General features: G+C 37.6%; 1 protein-coding gene and 1 pseudogene across 3 annotated transcripts in view; both read right to left on the bottom strand.

Moving 5' to 3' along the window:
- Nucleotides 1-527: 527 nt before the first annotated feature.
- LOC128780305 (large ribosomal subunit protein uL4 pseudogene) lies at nt 528-5,742 on the bottom strand (annotated as a pseudogene).
- Nucleotides 5,743-12,415: 6,673 nt separating this feature from the next.
- THSD7B (thrombospondin type 1 domain containing 7B) overlaps nt 12,416-15,162 on the bottom strand; it is an 865,484-nt gene continuing 862,737 nt past the window's right edge. For 2 of the 3 annotated variants that reach the window (XM_045203176.2, XM_053918625.1), the window contains one exon: nt 12,431-13,593. In XM_045203176.2, coding sequence (XP_045059111.2) covers nt 13,512-13,593 — 82 coding nt within the window. In that variant the 3' untranslated portion in view covers nt 12,431-13,511. Of the gene's footprint in view, nt 13,594-15,162 lie in introns of all 3 variants that reach the window. The other variant, XM_024569693.3, reaches the window with a different exon arrangement.

The following is a 15,162-nucleotide window of genomic DNA, read 5'->3' as shown; positions in this document are numbered from 1 at the left end:
AAAATTCTACCACCAGCGTGAGTCTGGTTAACTGTGCATCTAGTGAATGCCGTAAATACAGGGCAAGAAAGTAATTTGTGCTCTCCATGAGCAAAGCAATGCTAGAGTCCCACTTCCTGAGGTCACTCTGGTACAAATTACTTTATACTCTGAGTTTAAGCAGAAAAGAAGTAGCTTACTTAAACAGTTGATTTGAGTTTAATAAAAGTATTTTTAAATAAACAAGCAGGGGTAAGTGAAATTAACAACCATAACCCAGTATCCCTCTCTTGCCGAAGGGGCAAAGGAAGAGACACAGAGGGAGTAGGTACTGGAAGGCAGGGAGAGAACCTCTAATTGTACAAGAGAGCAACTTGACAGAAGATCTAGCCTTTATTAGAGGAAAGTAATAAACTTATGGCAATCGAGAGGGAAGCAGTTGTTTGAACAAATACTCTGCATGTTCTCATTACCTGCCAGTACCTCTCATTGGATGATGCCTACCAGAATTCAGAGTTCAAGGGAGCCCATTGAAGTAGTCCATAAATTCAGTCTTTAAGAGTTGGTGAAGAGTTGAGAGTGGGTCTGGGGAGGAAAAAAAATGGAAACATCTAGCACATCGACCATTTAAGTTTTCTTTATTGCCTCTAACAAGATGTTATCTTACAGGAAAGTCATATACATCCTTTCTTGAGTTTACTCCCTGTGATTTTTTTTGGGGGGGGTTATTATTTCAAGTGGCATCTTTTATTGCATTTCTAACTATTTATTTTTGGTATGAAGAATTGCAATGGATATCAATATTTTAATTTTCTACCTGACTAACTTACTAAACTCTTATTAATTTTAATAGTTTATAAATTCTTTTCCATTATTTATTGAGACAACTTTTTGTCTGTAAATAATTAGGCTTTTTTGTCTTTCACAATCTTTATAAATGCCCCCCCCCACACACACCTTTTTGTTTGTTTTTGGTTTTCACTGCCTTTTTGATCAGGTCCTTGTTCAAAATAAATTTTCCAACATGATTTGGTCTTTATGAAGTGAACATATTTAAGTTTATGCAACAGGTTTCTTTCCTTCTTAATGCATTTCTTTTCTGCTGGCTTCTTTTCAGCAGCTGGATTCTTGGTGGCTGCAGTCTTTACTCCAACCAAAGGCTTCTTTCTTTTCTTCTCTGCAAGTCTTCCTGCCTGGACCCCCCTTCTCACTTGATTTGGTTTCAAGTGATGCTGTTGCTTTATCCACCTGGAGTTTGGACTATTGACCTGGCAAAAATGGCATTAAAGCTTGTGGTCTTTGCATATGTGTTCAACTTCAACATAATTTCAGGATTTTCAGGGAATTCTTTTTTAGAACTCTGCAATTAATCTTGTTGCGTGGTACATGAAAGGCTCTTTAGATCTCTGGTCTTTTCCAGATTCTGTTAAGGTCTGAACTGAGCACATTGCATGCGGGGAAATTGCAGCTACTATGAGGGAGACAGTTTTATGCCAAGTGCCATAAAAATCATCTAACTTATGAAGGGCACTTCTAGTCCAAGTGCAGTAATGTCCCACAGGCCCACTAGGAGTAAGTTTCAAAATGTTCAGTTTGCCACATTTGTCTTCATCATAGAAGACGCCGGTCCCTTGCACTGGATATAATGACAGCTTCTTGTTTTGCCTTTGCCAACTCTCATTTGCTGAGAGGCAGTGACCTTTTTATTACATCAGGCCTTACGTTTCTAAAGAAGCTAGACAGTTTCCTTAATCTTTTCATGGTTTTCAACTTTATCTTTAACCACAAAAGGAAGTTCAGGAACTTCCTCTTATACAATGACCTTCAGATGTGATCAGCCTTGGCAAGGCCAAGGCGCCCAGTGCAGAGCAGATGGCGTATGCTTCCATGTAGTGTTCACTCTGTGGGGCCAACAGTGCCAGGTTTTGGTTGGTGAAAATATGTGGCCACCACAACACATATTTCCAGAAACACCTTGTCAAGAACGTGAGTACCCACCATCTCAACCTCTGGGAATTCAAACTCCAGCTCTGCCAGTACCCCAGGACTCAGCAATGATTTGCTGACACACCAACTCACTGATGGCATAGGGCTCTTGTTTTTATACAAGCTGGTATGAGAAAAGTTCACAATAGCTAGTCAAATGAGAGCCTTGAATATAGCAAGCAGTGACATTTTTGCCAGATGACCCTATTTTGGGATATCAGTGAATGAGCACACACCATCGTAAGGAGAGGAGAAGGCCCGTCTCCTCTCAAACCAGAGGCCTCAATAGGAAATGCTATCCCCACCTTATTGAACTGGCTAAACTTTCTAAATATATGACATTGTAAACAAATGGTGATATCAGGATTCCCTGGTTTATTATTTTTTTAAACATAAGTATTTTAGTATTTCATTACTGTTTATTAAGAATTCTGTAAGTTTTTATTAAAATATTTTTCAGTTTTTTTCAGTTATCCATTACTGCATGACACATTACTTTAAAAATTAGTGTCTCAAAACAACAAACATATATTATCTATAGATAAAGAATCTGAGAGCAGTGTAGGGGTACGATGATGTCTTGGGATCTCTCGTGAAGTTACAGTCAAATATCATCCAGGGATGCAGTAAGTTGTAGTCGTCTGAAAGACCAGAGTTGAAATATCAGCCTCCAAAATTGCTAATACATATGGTTTTCCAGTTGGCGCCTGTTGTTGGGTGGAGACTTCAGATCCTTTCTTCATGGACTTACCTTTCAGATGTCTTGAGTGTCCTCACAACATAGTGGCTGGCTTCCCTTAGAATGAGCAACCCAAGAGACTGTAAGGAAGATACCAAAATATTTCTATAACAGCATTCAAGGTCATAAGCTATTATTCTTGCATTGTCTTATTAGGTTCACCGATCAGACACTGTGTGGGAGGGATTTACATAAGTACATGGATACCAGGAGGTGAGGAACATTGGGGGACATTTTTGAGGCTAACTACTAGTAACAAGTTAGTATTTTTCTTCTATTTCTTGTATTAAGATTTTTTTGTCATGAATTGTTTTATCAAATTATCTTTCGGTATTTATTGAGATGATCGAGACAGTTTCTTGCTTCATTACTTTGGCCTATCACTAGATAATCAATCTTATATTCTTTGATATATCTCCAAATAGTCATAATGTATTTTGCTAGATTAAATCTGTTAGTATTTTCTTCTGAATAACTCTTATTAAATTGACTGATGGTTTTCATAACCCATGCAGTCTTTTAGTGTTTTGGTATCAATGGTATGCTAACTTTGATGTGGAAAGTTTTATGTCTTCTAACAGTTCGTATAAATGTTTGTGATCACTATTTGGAATTACATTTTGAATGTTTGCTACAACTTACTAATAAAACTATCTGTGCTAGTTGTTTCTTCTATAGGAATATATTTAATATTAAGTTGGGTATTTTAAATATTAAAAAATCTATCCAGGTGATCAATTTCTTTTTGAGTTTTATTTTTTCTGGAAATTTTATGTAATCTGTACATTTTATTTTGGGGAAGTTGATCATGTTATTCCTATTACTTTTTATGCACTATACCATGCAGTCTGTCCCTTTTTTAATTCTATGTATTCTTTATTTGTAACTTTTTTTCTCTTGGTCAGTCTTTCCAGGAGATTATCTTATTTGTAGTAACTTTTAAAACCCAACCAAACTGAACTAACAATCAAACTAGAGACCAACTCAAAGAAAGAGAGCAGGATGACAGCTAAGCAGGGGGAAGGTTAGGGAGTGGAGGGGTCAAGCAAAGAGAAAAAAGGACTCATGGACATGGACTAGAATGTGGTGATTGCAGGGCAAAGAGATGTAAGGGAATTAATTGGTAATGGAAAAATACAATAAAAATTAGAAAAAATTAAACCCAAACTTTGATATTGTTTGTCCCCTATTTTACATTTTTTTTCAAAAATTTTCAAATGTATATGCCATTTTGTCTTTGTAATTTATATTTACAATTGTGATCATACATGCTTTTTCTTTGCATGGAAACACACATATTTGTCCAGAAACTTACTCTTCCAAACAGACTTGAATGCATTGACTGGATGCTGGTTGTAGAAGAACAAGCAAGGTCATCCTGGTCTGAGGGAAGGTGAGCTTGTAGGCAATTGAACCCACAAAGCTGGACAGCTATCTGCAGACAGGGACAACAATAGAACCAGAATGAACAATAATTGAAAAAAAATCTCTCAAAATTTGGGAACTGGATACAAAGACCTGATGAATGACAAATGAGCTAGTGAGCATGTTCTGCAATGACTACTTGAAGCCCAGAGGCTTTTCGATATATTGTGTTCATGGACAGTCATTGCTTGCTATGTGTATTGGACTGACATAAAAGGGTAGCCACTTTGGGCACAGCAGGTTTTGTCTCTTGAGATGCAAGCCCGTGATTTACTAGTGACCAGAGCAGTGAAAGAGTCTGACAATAATTTTCAGTTCAAATGAAAAAAAAAACCAAACAAACCTAATCCTTTATGCTAATGTAAACCCGTCAAACATAGGACGATGATAGTTATGAAGAAAATCTGTCCAATGAAGCGATTATGAGGTCTTGGTGACCGCCAGCATGACAATATTTGATGAAAACCACATTTCTATTGCATCAAAACATCCAAATTTATTTTAAAAAGCATGATTTTCTTTAACATTTAAATATATTATTAGTGCCTGTCACTGTATAGCATGTAGCAATATGCCACTCTGACTTGTGCTTCTGATTCAATATGACTGAATGACTTCCTTAAAATACATACAGTAATGTGTCCGTGTTCACCAGCTCCCAGGGAACGGTGTGCTTTAATTAACATATGCATTACACAGATATCTGCTCATCTTAGTTCTCTACATAAAAAGTATTGAAATTTGTTCTACCTAAGAAGCAAGATCAACACACTTAGAGGCTGGGTGCAGATTTTAACATTTCAGAGGTTCAATTGTCATAACTGGCTTAACTAAACAATGCTGTAATGTACATTTCAGATAACTGCCAGAAAGGAAAACCAATTTCATGTTTGAATTGAATTCAAATAAATCTAGCACAGTGTATCCGTACTATGCATATCCCTGCTAAGGATTTCTACAAATTAGTTGCAAAGTCTTAAACTTGCTTGAAAAGAAGCATGGGATTTGCTATTTTTCTTAAACTGAAATTTTTGTCTGTATAGATTTATGGAAATACCTTGTGTCCTTAAAAGTGACTATGCTATTTTTCAACTTCTAGCTAGGTGTACTTTTTAATACTCTAAACTTTAATTACAAGCTTACTCAATTTACTCATTTTTGGAAGGGGACATGGGCTAAATGAATTGGTTCTGGTGTATAATACCCAGGGTCAGATTAATCAATGGAAACATTCACTTAGACAACATTGGAAAAATGGCAACCCCCCTTGTGCAACTAATGGTGCATGGAGCTCCATGGATCTGGGCCATCCCCCCTTGCAGCCTCCAAGAGGACTGTGAATATTTCTTATCTTTTGTTATCAAGTGCAGAGAAAGGAGAACTTGAGACTTTTCACTAGCTCATCTCTTTCTCTCCCCTTCCCTCCTTAAACATCCCCCATTAATGGTATCTTCTCCATTCCTCTGGAGGTGATTAGCCTCATTGGCTTGTCCCACCCTGCCGTTCTATCCAAGGGAAAATACTGTACAGAGCCTTTGTTATCTCATTTTGTTACAGACGAAAGGATCTGAACTGTAATTTTTAGGATTCTTTTGCGGCAGCCTCATGTCCATGCTTGACATCAGGAATAAATCTGTAGGAAGATTTTCATTTGCCATATGATAACCAGCCATTCTAAACGTTAGGAGACAAGATTGCAGGCAGCCAGTCTGTTGGTGAAAGATTAATTTGTTAAGTAGTTGTAGGCATAATCTAGTGAGTTCATTACAATTTACTGATGGTGTAATCATCTTTTAAAGAACCTAACCTCATCTGTGAACAGAAGATAATAATTTATTTCTTGCCTAAGTGAGTTGCAAAATATTAACTCTTGAGTTGTTTTAGATCTGCTCTTATTAGTTTTAAATTTTGGTTCCCCGAAGAAATGCTTACAAATACACACAGCACATGCACACACAGGCTTGTGCATATATGTCCACACACATATACATATTCTCAGACAATTTTACAGTCAGGAACACAACTTTCATTAGCTGCTTTTTATGGCAATGTCTTTGGATCCTTTCAATTAATGATTCAATAACCAGAGCTAAAGATTCTCTCCTTTTTTTACTTCCATTCTTTCCATTTCTGTATAACTTTTTGCCACCTCCTGTCTGCTGTTCCAGTTGTATGTTCCCTGTTTACCATTTTGTAATATATAAATAGAGTTATGTTAGACAGGTGTTAATGACAGGTGTTTTGATAAAGGGTCTGGTCATAGAAGACTTGGTCGGGAATCCCCATCACTGTATTTTAAAGAAATGCTCTGTGAAATAATATCTGTATGGATCATATTTTCTAGGGGCAAGTGGCTATGCACATACAGAAAGTCCTTTGACTGCTTCCCTTGTACTTCAAACATGGAGCAAATCAGCAGTGTTTGATACAGAGGTATTTGGAGATTTGGGAAACAAAGCTGCATGTTTAGGAACAAAAACAACAAAAAAAACGTGGCTCACATGGTTATTCAGCCCTGAAATGGCAAGCCCACAGAAAACAGACATGGAGACCTGGAACCCCGTGGTAGTCATGGTCCTTCATAAACACAGCTCTAATTTGCTGTGTATCAAAGGTCTCTTTGGGATTACACTCACCAGTGATTACAAGGAAAGCACAGCAAAATGAAGCATCTGTCAGGTGTGATATGAACTACTAGCTTGAGGTAGTTTCTATTTCAACATTAGATTGCACTATTTTGTGATGAAGTCACAGTGTTTAAAGCTGAGTTTTCATTGATCGTTGTGAACAAAATGAATGGTGAGTAAGCATCACTGTGGAATAGGAAATGGGGGCAGCAGCGTGTAATCTGAATCCAAGCTGGAAGAAGGTCCAAGAGCACACCTCCACTTAATATGCTATTGTGGTTATTTAGAATTAAAAAAATTAATTTATGTGTATATAGTTAAATGTTACTAAGTTAAGCATAAATTATTAAGTTGTTTGAGCTTAACTACTTCTTAAACAGAAGGATTAGGTATTTTTTCTAACTAGTGAGCACCATGAAAAAATGACTTAGACACTAAGAGTCCTACAAACCAAGAGTCTTGAAACCTCTGAATTACATGATTTCTTGTTTTACTGTTTGTTTTAATCTGTTGATTTTTCTTTGAGAATAATCAAGAAAGACTAATGATGCTGTAGGAAAGTTGTTTTATTTATTTTTTAAAATATGAGGTGTGTGTGTGTGTGTGTGTATGATTCCTACACAGTGGCTAAGTATTTCCAGGTCCCCAGGCTCTAACCACCAATACACCGAGGCAGGGGTTTTTTATATGACATATCTGAGTACCGTGATGTGCTTTCTACAATTCCCACTTCTGGTGTGAGACTGATGAGGCTGCTCCATGGTGGACACAGGATAAAAGCCCTTTCGTATGAAGACTTCTAGTGATTTGGCCCAATGAAAAGGGTGTGTAAATAAAGAACCTTTTCAAACTGTTTGATGAAGGAATTGATATATCTCACTTTAGGCTTATTGATTCTTGGACCAACCCGACAATGTGAAAATTATCCTCACCTTGGTCTTTACTCTACAGAATGTGAAAATTATCAAAATCTCTGGGGCAGCAATGCCAGGCCAATTAGCAGTGACCTTGCCCTCTACCTGTCAAAAATCTTCATTACTCAGTGTGTAGCCCAAATTCCAATTTTTTCCTGAGCCTTTCCTTAATCTCCCAAATGATGTTTGTCTAGTCTTCCCATGAACTGATTATATCAGTGATCCTTATTGTTTATATACGCTTCTCCTAGTTTGTAAATTCATTAGAAATAGAAATATACTCAAGAAACCATGGTCAAATTGTCTCAAGGACACTCATAATTTTAGCCATAGCCACAGTGGAATGACTTCTCTTCTCTTCTGGAAAACAATGACCATTAACAACTTATGATTGTCCATTGCAGGACTACTTAATATTATCACATTCATTTAAAATGATATTAATTCTATAACATCTGGATAAATGAATGAGGCCTTGACTAAATAACCCCCAGAATGGAGGAAAATTGATATTTCAGCACACCCATAACCCCCTGACACACCAGTGCACTCTAGTGCACAGATTGGTAAACTGAGTCTTGGGTCTTATGCTGCTTTGGTTATAATAGTATCTTTGTGTATATTCCTCAGAAGACAACTTATAAGCATTAGAGCAAATGTAATATCTAAACCTTATAAAATTCCCATAAAATCTCTCTGATTAAAAAAAAACTCTCTGATTTAAAATCATTGAGCTTGCCAGTTAATGTTGTTGAAGAACTATGCAGCACTTGCCGGTAAACCCATCTTTTCCTGGGCTTCTGCCCCCAGAGGAACGTTTGAGGTGGAGTCAGTGAAGACTGTTGTTTTGAGATTCCATCACCATATTTATTTCTCCATCATGGAGTATTCGCTGCACTAAGGCCCGTAGCACAGACCAGGTGAGGAGCACGGGCCTGCTTGGTGCAGGGCAAGGAGTGTAAGTCATGCGACCGCAGTGGCCTGCTTCATGTCATGTCACTCCACTGTTTAAAAACCCACTGGGACTGCACATAAATTTTGAATAAACTCCAAATTCCTCACTATGCTCTCCGTGGTTGTATGCTGTGTATTTCATATTTCTCCAACCTCATTCAGTTATTCTACAAATATTAATTGAGTACCTACCATATTCCAAAAATTTCGGAGACATACATGAACAAAATTAAGATCCTTGCCCTCATGGTGTTAACAACTTAATTCAAGAGATAATGGACAATAGCTATAAAATAGAGGTGTGTAATAAAATTATTTGAGAGATAATAGGAATATGAAAACAAAGTTGGGGAAGTTGGAAAAGTTGAGAGTAGCAGCAGGAATTGAGTCAGACACTCTTTTCTTTGTAAAGGGCCAGGTATCATTTTAGGCTTTGCAGGCCAAGGCTCTTGGTAGCAACTGTTCACCCTTGCCTTTGTAGCACGAAGGCAGCCATGGGCATAAGTTAATGAGTGGGTGTGGCTGCGTTCCAGAAAAACTCCATAAAAACACGAAGTTGGCTCATTCGGTCAATGAACTGTAATTGGAAGATTCCTGGATTACAGTATTAAGTGATCACTGGGGAATGCTTGATTGAGAAGGTAGAATTTGAGCAACATTACTTTCTGTCCCATTGTCCTGGGTAGTTTTAATAACATGTGTCACCATGTTAACATGTTCTATGTGCATGTTTGTAGGCAAGCTTTTTTCCTCTCTCCCTATAAGTATACAAATGCCGTGGGGGCAGTGAGCTGGTCTTGTTGCTCATCACCTAGTGTAGTGTCCAGAGCATAGTAGATACTCAATAAATATTTGTTAAATGCATAGGGAGTGAATGTTGTTCCTAAAGAGGGCATTTAATATTCAGTTTTAGCAAATTATTGCCATAAAAGATTGAGGCATTTGTTATCAGATTTTCTGTTTCAAGCAAAGCTAGATATCCAAATTATTGTGTAAAATCTCTCAATTTTATTTTATTAAAAAATATACATATATATTGACCTTTTTTTTAGAAAGACAAGAAGGAGGGGGAGAGAGAAATATCACTGTGTTGTTCCAATCATTTATGCATCCATTGGTTGATTCTTGTATATGCCCTAGCTGGGGATCAAATCCATGTGACTGCAACTAATATAAAAATATAAACATCTTTGGATGTCAAACTAAATATTTCTGTAAGCTAGTTCTGGAACTTCGACTACATGCATATATCTTCATGGGGGAAAGCAACTGGTATTTTATTTAGTCTTTTTTCTACACTGTGCAGTATGAGAGGTGATGTGGGCAAGTTCTTAGGGTCAGTGGTGGGTAGCAACAGCAGGTTACACTCACTCCTTAGGACTTCCTCCCCACAGTCTCTGACTGTAAGAACTGCACATGTTGAAAATGTGTTTACTGTTGCAGCAATATGCTCTCCTAAGAAAAAGAGTTCGCAGACTTCATGCATACAATTAGAATCTCTATCACCCTATGGAAAATTCTTTTTCACTTGCATCACACCTGTCTACTTGGCTTGCTCCAGAGAAGTGAAGGTCCCACATCTTTGGATCTATGTGCTATAATTCTCGAGTAAGGTAAAAGTCAGAGGAAATCGTATTTCACTGAATCAAAAGTATACCTCCTAGCACTGTGCCTTGCCCATGGTAGATGTTTAATAAATAGGTATTGTTAGAATGAATTAATTAAATCTGTGTTAATTGTTATATTTGAAGTATATATGTATATTAATTGGAATAAAAATATTTTGAATATTTCAGAATTATTGTACTCAAGCCATGGATGTTGAAAATTTCATATATAAACACCAATTCAATACCTGGATAATTGTTGAATCTATAATAAATGAAAAACTTGAAAGATCTAAGGGTTACAGCTGAATATGCTATATAATACTAATTGTAGGTAATATTTATTGTATTTTTGACATGTGATTAATACTAATTATCTTACCTTTATTATTATTATTATTTAGGTTAAGGTAAAATATTTATCGCTAATGCCATGAGGATGAAAAGTCATATGATCTATACAGTTGCAAAACCATGGCAGGTGACTGCTGTGACCTGAGTCCGAGATGCACTAGCTTGTTTGTCAGTACTGGGGCTACTTATTCCAGACCATTTTCAAGATAACAGAAAAGACAAACAGATAAACACATGGTACTCTAACCTATGAGATAAAGGCAAAGGATTGAATACTGAGCGTTTTAAGTTTATGATACTTTGCAGATCAGATTTGGAAAGAGCATGAATGATCTATATTTGCATTACCTTCAAGGGATGAAATTATCACAGATACCTAAAAACATATATAATATTGAGGATTTTTTTTTCTTTTTGTAAAATCACATTCTCAGTCTTCTGCCTTAAGCTAAGACCAGAACAATTAGTTCATACTGATGTACATGCTGGATGTGTGCCCAAGGTCCTTTCTTGGGGATACTGGTGACCTGGGTTTGGGCACAGGGAGAGCCAAAGATGGTACCCAACAGCCTCCCCAGTCTCTGTTGGAGATTACAGTCAGGCTTCTAGAGGCATGTTTAATTAGAAGTCTGCCCCTCAGGCTATGGCTCTGGAGATAAATTAATAAGCTTCTTTCATAGAAAAACCGGGTGTTTCTCTCTTGCCGCTGAGCTGTACCATGGAGGGGTGGGTAGCTGTGGTGAGTGCCTTTAGGACCTTTAGGCACCGTTTCTCAGTTTGCTATAGCCTGGTGGGTTTTCTGATACAAGACCCTTTGGCTTGCAAAGCTAGTGTTTGGGGCATCATCTTTCAGGTTCAGGTCCTAAAATTTGGATTGCCAGGTATTGGATTCAGACCCTTTGCTCCTCAAAGAATCACGGGGCACTGTGAGTTTCCTTCCAATTATGGACTGCTCTGCTGAGAGTGAGGTTCATGGTGAGACTGTCTCAGCCTTTTTTGTCTGTTTTGATGCATATTTTTCCTCATTTGCCTGATATGTAAGAGTTGCTCAGCTAGTTTTTTAGTTTCTTTTGTACAGAATTGTCCCATATGTAGCCATATATTTGGTGTGTCTGCAGGAGAAGGTTCATTCAGATTCTCATACTTCACCATCTTGAACTGGAACTCCATTTTACATCATCGTCTTCCTTAAGAGGAAATAATTTTATTATCTTTATCTTGTGGGTCAGACAACAGAGAGACAGCTGTTTTGCAATTCTTGTAGGGTAAGTGTTCCACAGATGGTAGAGGGCACAGTCAGGTTTTGATCTCCAAAGCAGGATCTCTTGCACTGCTATAAACAGTATTGAAAATTTAGCTAAAATAAACTAATGAAAGGACAGCTAGGAGTTGTCTCCTCAACCACACTATTGACAGAAGATATTATCTTTTCGTTTACTCTTTTGATTTAACCATTTAAATGATAAATGGTTAATGGAAACCATATTATTGATACAAACAAACATCCTATATCTCACTCATTGTATCACATTGCTAACATTCCCATTTTCTGAGCTCTCTCAGGTCATTTACATATCTGCATTTGCCTTATTTCAGTTTGTTCTAATACTGACTGAGCTTTGAATATTCCTTAAAAGCTACTCCGTAATTGTGGTTGACTCTATTTTACAGTATACAAAATGGTGTTGAGAATGTGGGGTAAGATTCCTTTTTTCTGTCAGTGATTTCTCTCAATCTCTAAAACCGTGACATGGGGAAACTGTTATTAAAACTGTTTTTGTCAAAGTAAGGGCGCTTCAGAAGTGTGTAAGTACAGAGCGGTTAACTTCTCAGTCTCTTGAGCACTTTATTTGTTAGAAATACAAGTCAATACCACAAGATGGCACCTTCTTACTTTCAACATCTACAATTACAAACAATTATCTTCATAAAATGGTTTCAGGTTTTTAATGTGTTTTAGATATTATTGAAACCTTATAAAATCAAGACTTGCCACAAACAGGATCGGCGTTTGATGTATATTAAATGAGGTCAGATAATTAAATTCAAAAAAGAATTTATAAATTTTTGGATAAGAAAATTGAAATTACAAAGGCAGAGTTGGTCATCATTAAACTGAATTACAACTGTGATTAATTCTATATCTACGTTGCTAAGTTTTTGTTAAAATGCAGTTTTAATAACTAAATAATCTACCCCATTCTCCAATATAACCACCTACTTCATTTGTACACCCCAACATTCAGTACACATTTCAACTAGAAACCACCAGCTTTCATCTACTCCATCAATTACGCACACTCCTTTTTTCCAATAAATGCAACCCATGAAGTGCCATCATCCCCTGGCTACAAAACAAAATACAAGATTTAAAGGTTAAAAACTCAGAGAATTTCTGAAATGGCAACCCATTCTCTCTGTGTTCATGAAAATAGTCAATCCCATTTGAAAGTCTTTGAAGTCATGTAAACTCTAGAAAACGCAGGGTTGAAGTATGGGAAGAGTAAAGACTTGCACTAATATAGTGCGTAACAGCGCAGTGTCAGACTCTCATTTACAGTAAGTGCCTGGATCGGACTTTCCTCCGGATTGTCGTCGTGCTGCTGCAGATGAAGTTGACTCAAGTCTGTGGAGATTCCATCTCGTTTCTTCCTCCCGTTTCCAAACAGGAAGAGAAGGGTTTTCAGTTCCCTTGGGAGAATAAAAAAAATAAACACACCCACAAACAACTTGAACTCAAAATGGCAGACCAAATAATCCTTGACTCCATGTCCAAATGAAGTTGAGGCAATATTACTTTTGCAGTATTTGTATTCTGCCTAATATATCACACCGTGAGATTCCTCAAAAAACTGAGAAGTCTGAGAGCTACAAAAGAGAAAGCAGTTAAGGCAGTTGACGTCTACATTTGGATTTCTTTTTCAGGTTACATATCTAAGTCTCCATCGTAGGCTAAGGTCAGAGGCTTCTGTTGGGGAGGTGTGCTTTGATGTTGTTTTGGCTTCTTGCTGCAAAGGGAAAAAAAGAATTCCTGAGACAAAGTTCACAGAGCTTTGTTTCATCTGCTAAAGACAATTGTGAGGTTCAGAAATTCAAGTGGATAAATGCACTTTTGCTTTTCGTACTTGTACACTTTGATGTTGTTTTTAGCAGAAGCCATAGTGCTTTCAAAGTCTTAACAATGGTTTAGTGGAAACAAGGAACATAGTAGAGATCTATTTGCTTTCCTTTCTTGTTCTTATTTATACTCAGTCATGTGAACATCTGCTGCTCACTAATTCCCTTGCTACTGCAACCTTCACATCAGAGATGTCTATCATCATAAGCTGCTAGAGTAGTCAGACCGGTGTCTTACCCTGATCTTGTTTTTAAGTAAACAGAACAGAAGTTCTGAGTTTTTTAAGTAAACTTCTGCTCTGGCCTGAAACCTGATACTTAGCTGCCAAGTCTCTAGAGTCTGTCAGGGAAATTAAACTGAGTCTGCACTATGCAAGGCCATCCTCACCTGGTCGGTTTTACCTGAGGGCAACAACTTTGCCAGGTGAGTGGGGGCTGCTATTCCTTCTTGTGGAGAGAGAAGCTGAAATGGAGTACCATTGCCAATTCACATAGTGATGCCCCAGATCTGGGGCAAAACTACCTCCCTTATACTCTTTGGCTCTTGGTATGGGTGACTCTCACTTTATGTTCATGAATATTTATGGTTTGAACTATGCCTCACACTGCCCCGCCATGCCGATCCCCTTCCTCCTCCCTGTCTTTGCTTTGCCCTGCCTCTAGAGCCCAGCTCTCCCTCCGGTTATCCTCACTAGCAGGGAGACATCTCACTCCCTGCCTCCAAATTTCTATACTATTATTTTACAGTAATATCTATGATTACTTAGATGCCCAGTAAGTGCCAAGCTCTCTGATGGACATTTTACATAAAATATCTCAGAACAAGCCTGAGAGGGAAGAATCAGAATACTTGCTACTTTACAGAGAAGCCACCGAGGGAGGCAGAGCCTGGATTCTATGCAAGCCTAACACCCAGACCCATGCGTTTAACCTCCTTAGCACATTCTCTCTCTACACATGCCATTCTGTAAGCGCTTAGTAGAAACGACTTGTCTATATGAATGAATTTTTATACCCTGAGGAAATTTAAGTTAAAAACAAACATTTTAATGTGTACAGTTCAGTGACATTTAGTACATTCACCATGCTGTGCAACCATCTCCCCTACCTAGTCCAGAAACATTCTCGTCACCTCAAAGGGGACTCTGGGAGCAGTTCCTCTCCACCCCTTCCCCACACCCAGCCTGCCCAGACACCATGTACCCACTTTCTGCCCCTGTGTGTTTGTCCCTCGTGGAGGTTTCACATATCTCCCATAGATGGAATTATACTGTATGTGAATTTTCTGTCTGGCCTCTCTCTTTTAATGGTTAAAATGGAGAATTTTATGATATGTGAACTTTACCACAATTTAAAAAATGCTTAATAAAATTAAAATGGTTGTAGAGAGAATGTCCTACCTAGTTTAAAATGCTTGAGTTCTAATTTAAGGAGAAAAACCTTTTATTTTAGGTTTGATG

Source organism: Desmodus rotundus, chromosome 2, assembly GCF_022682495.2.
Source record: "Desmodus rotundus isolate HL8 chromosome 2, HLdesRot8A.1, whole genome shotgun sequence".
NCBI lineage: Eukaryota > Metazoa > Chordata > Mammalia > Chiroptera > Phyllostomidae > Desmodus > Desmodus rotundus.
The sequence above is the reverse complement of the archived record's forward strand: the minus strand, read 5'-3'. Positions and strand labels throughout refer to the sequence as shown.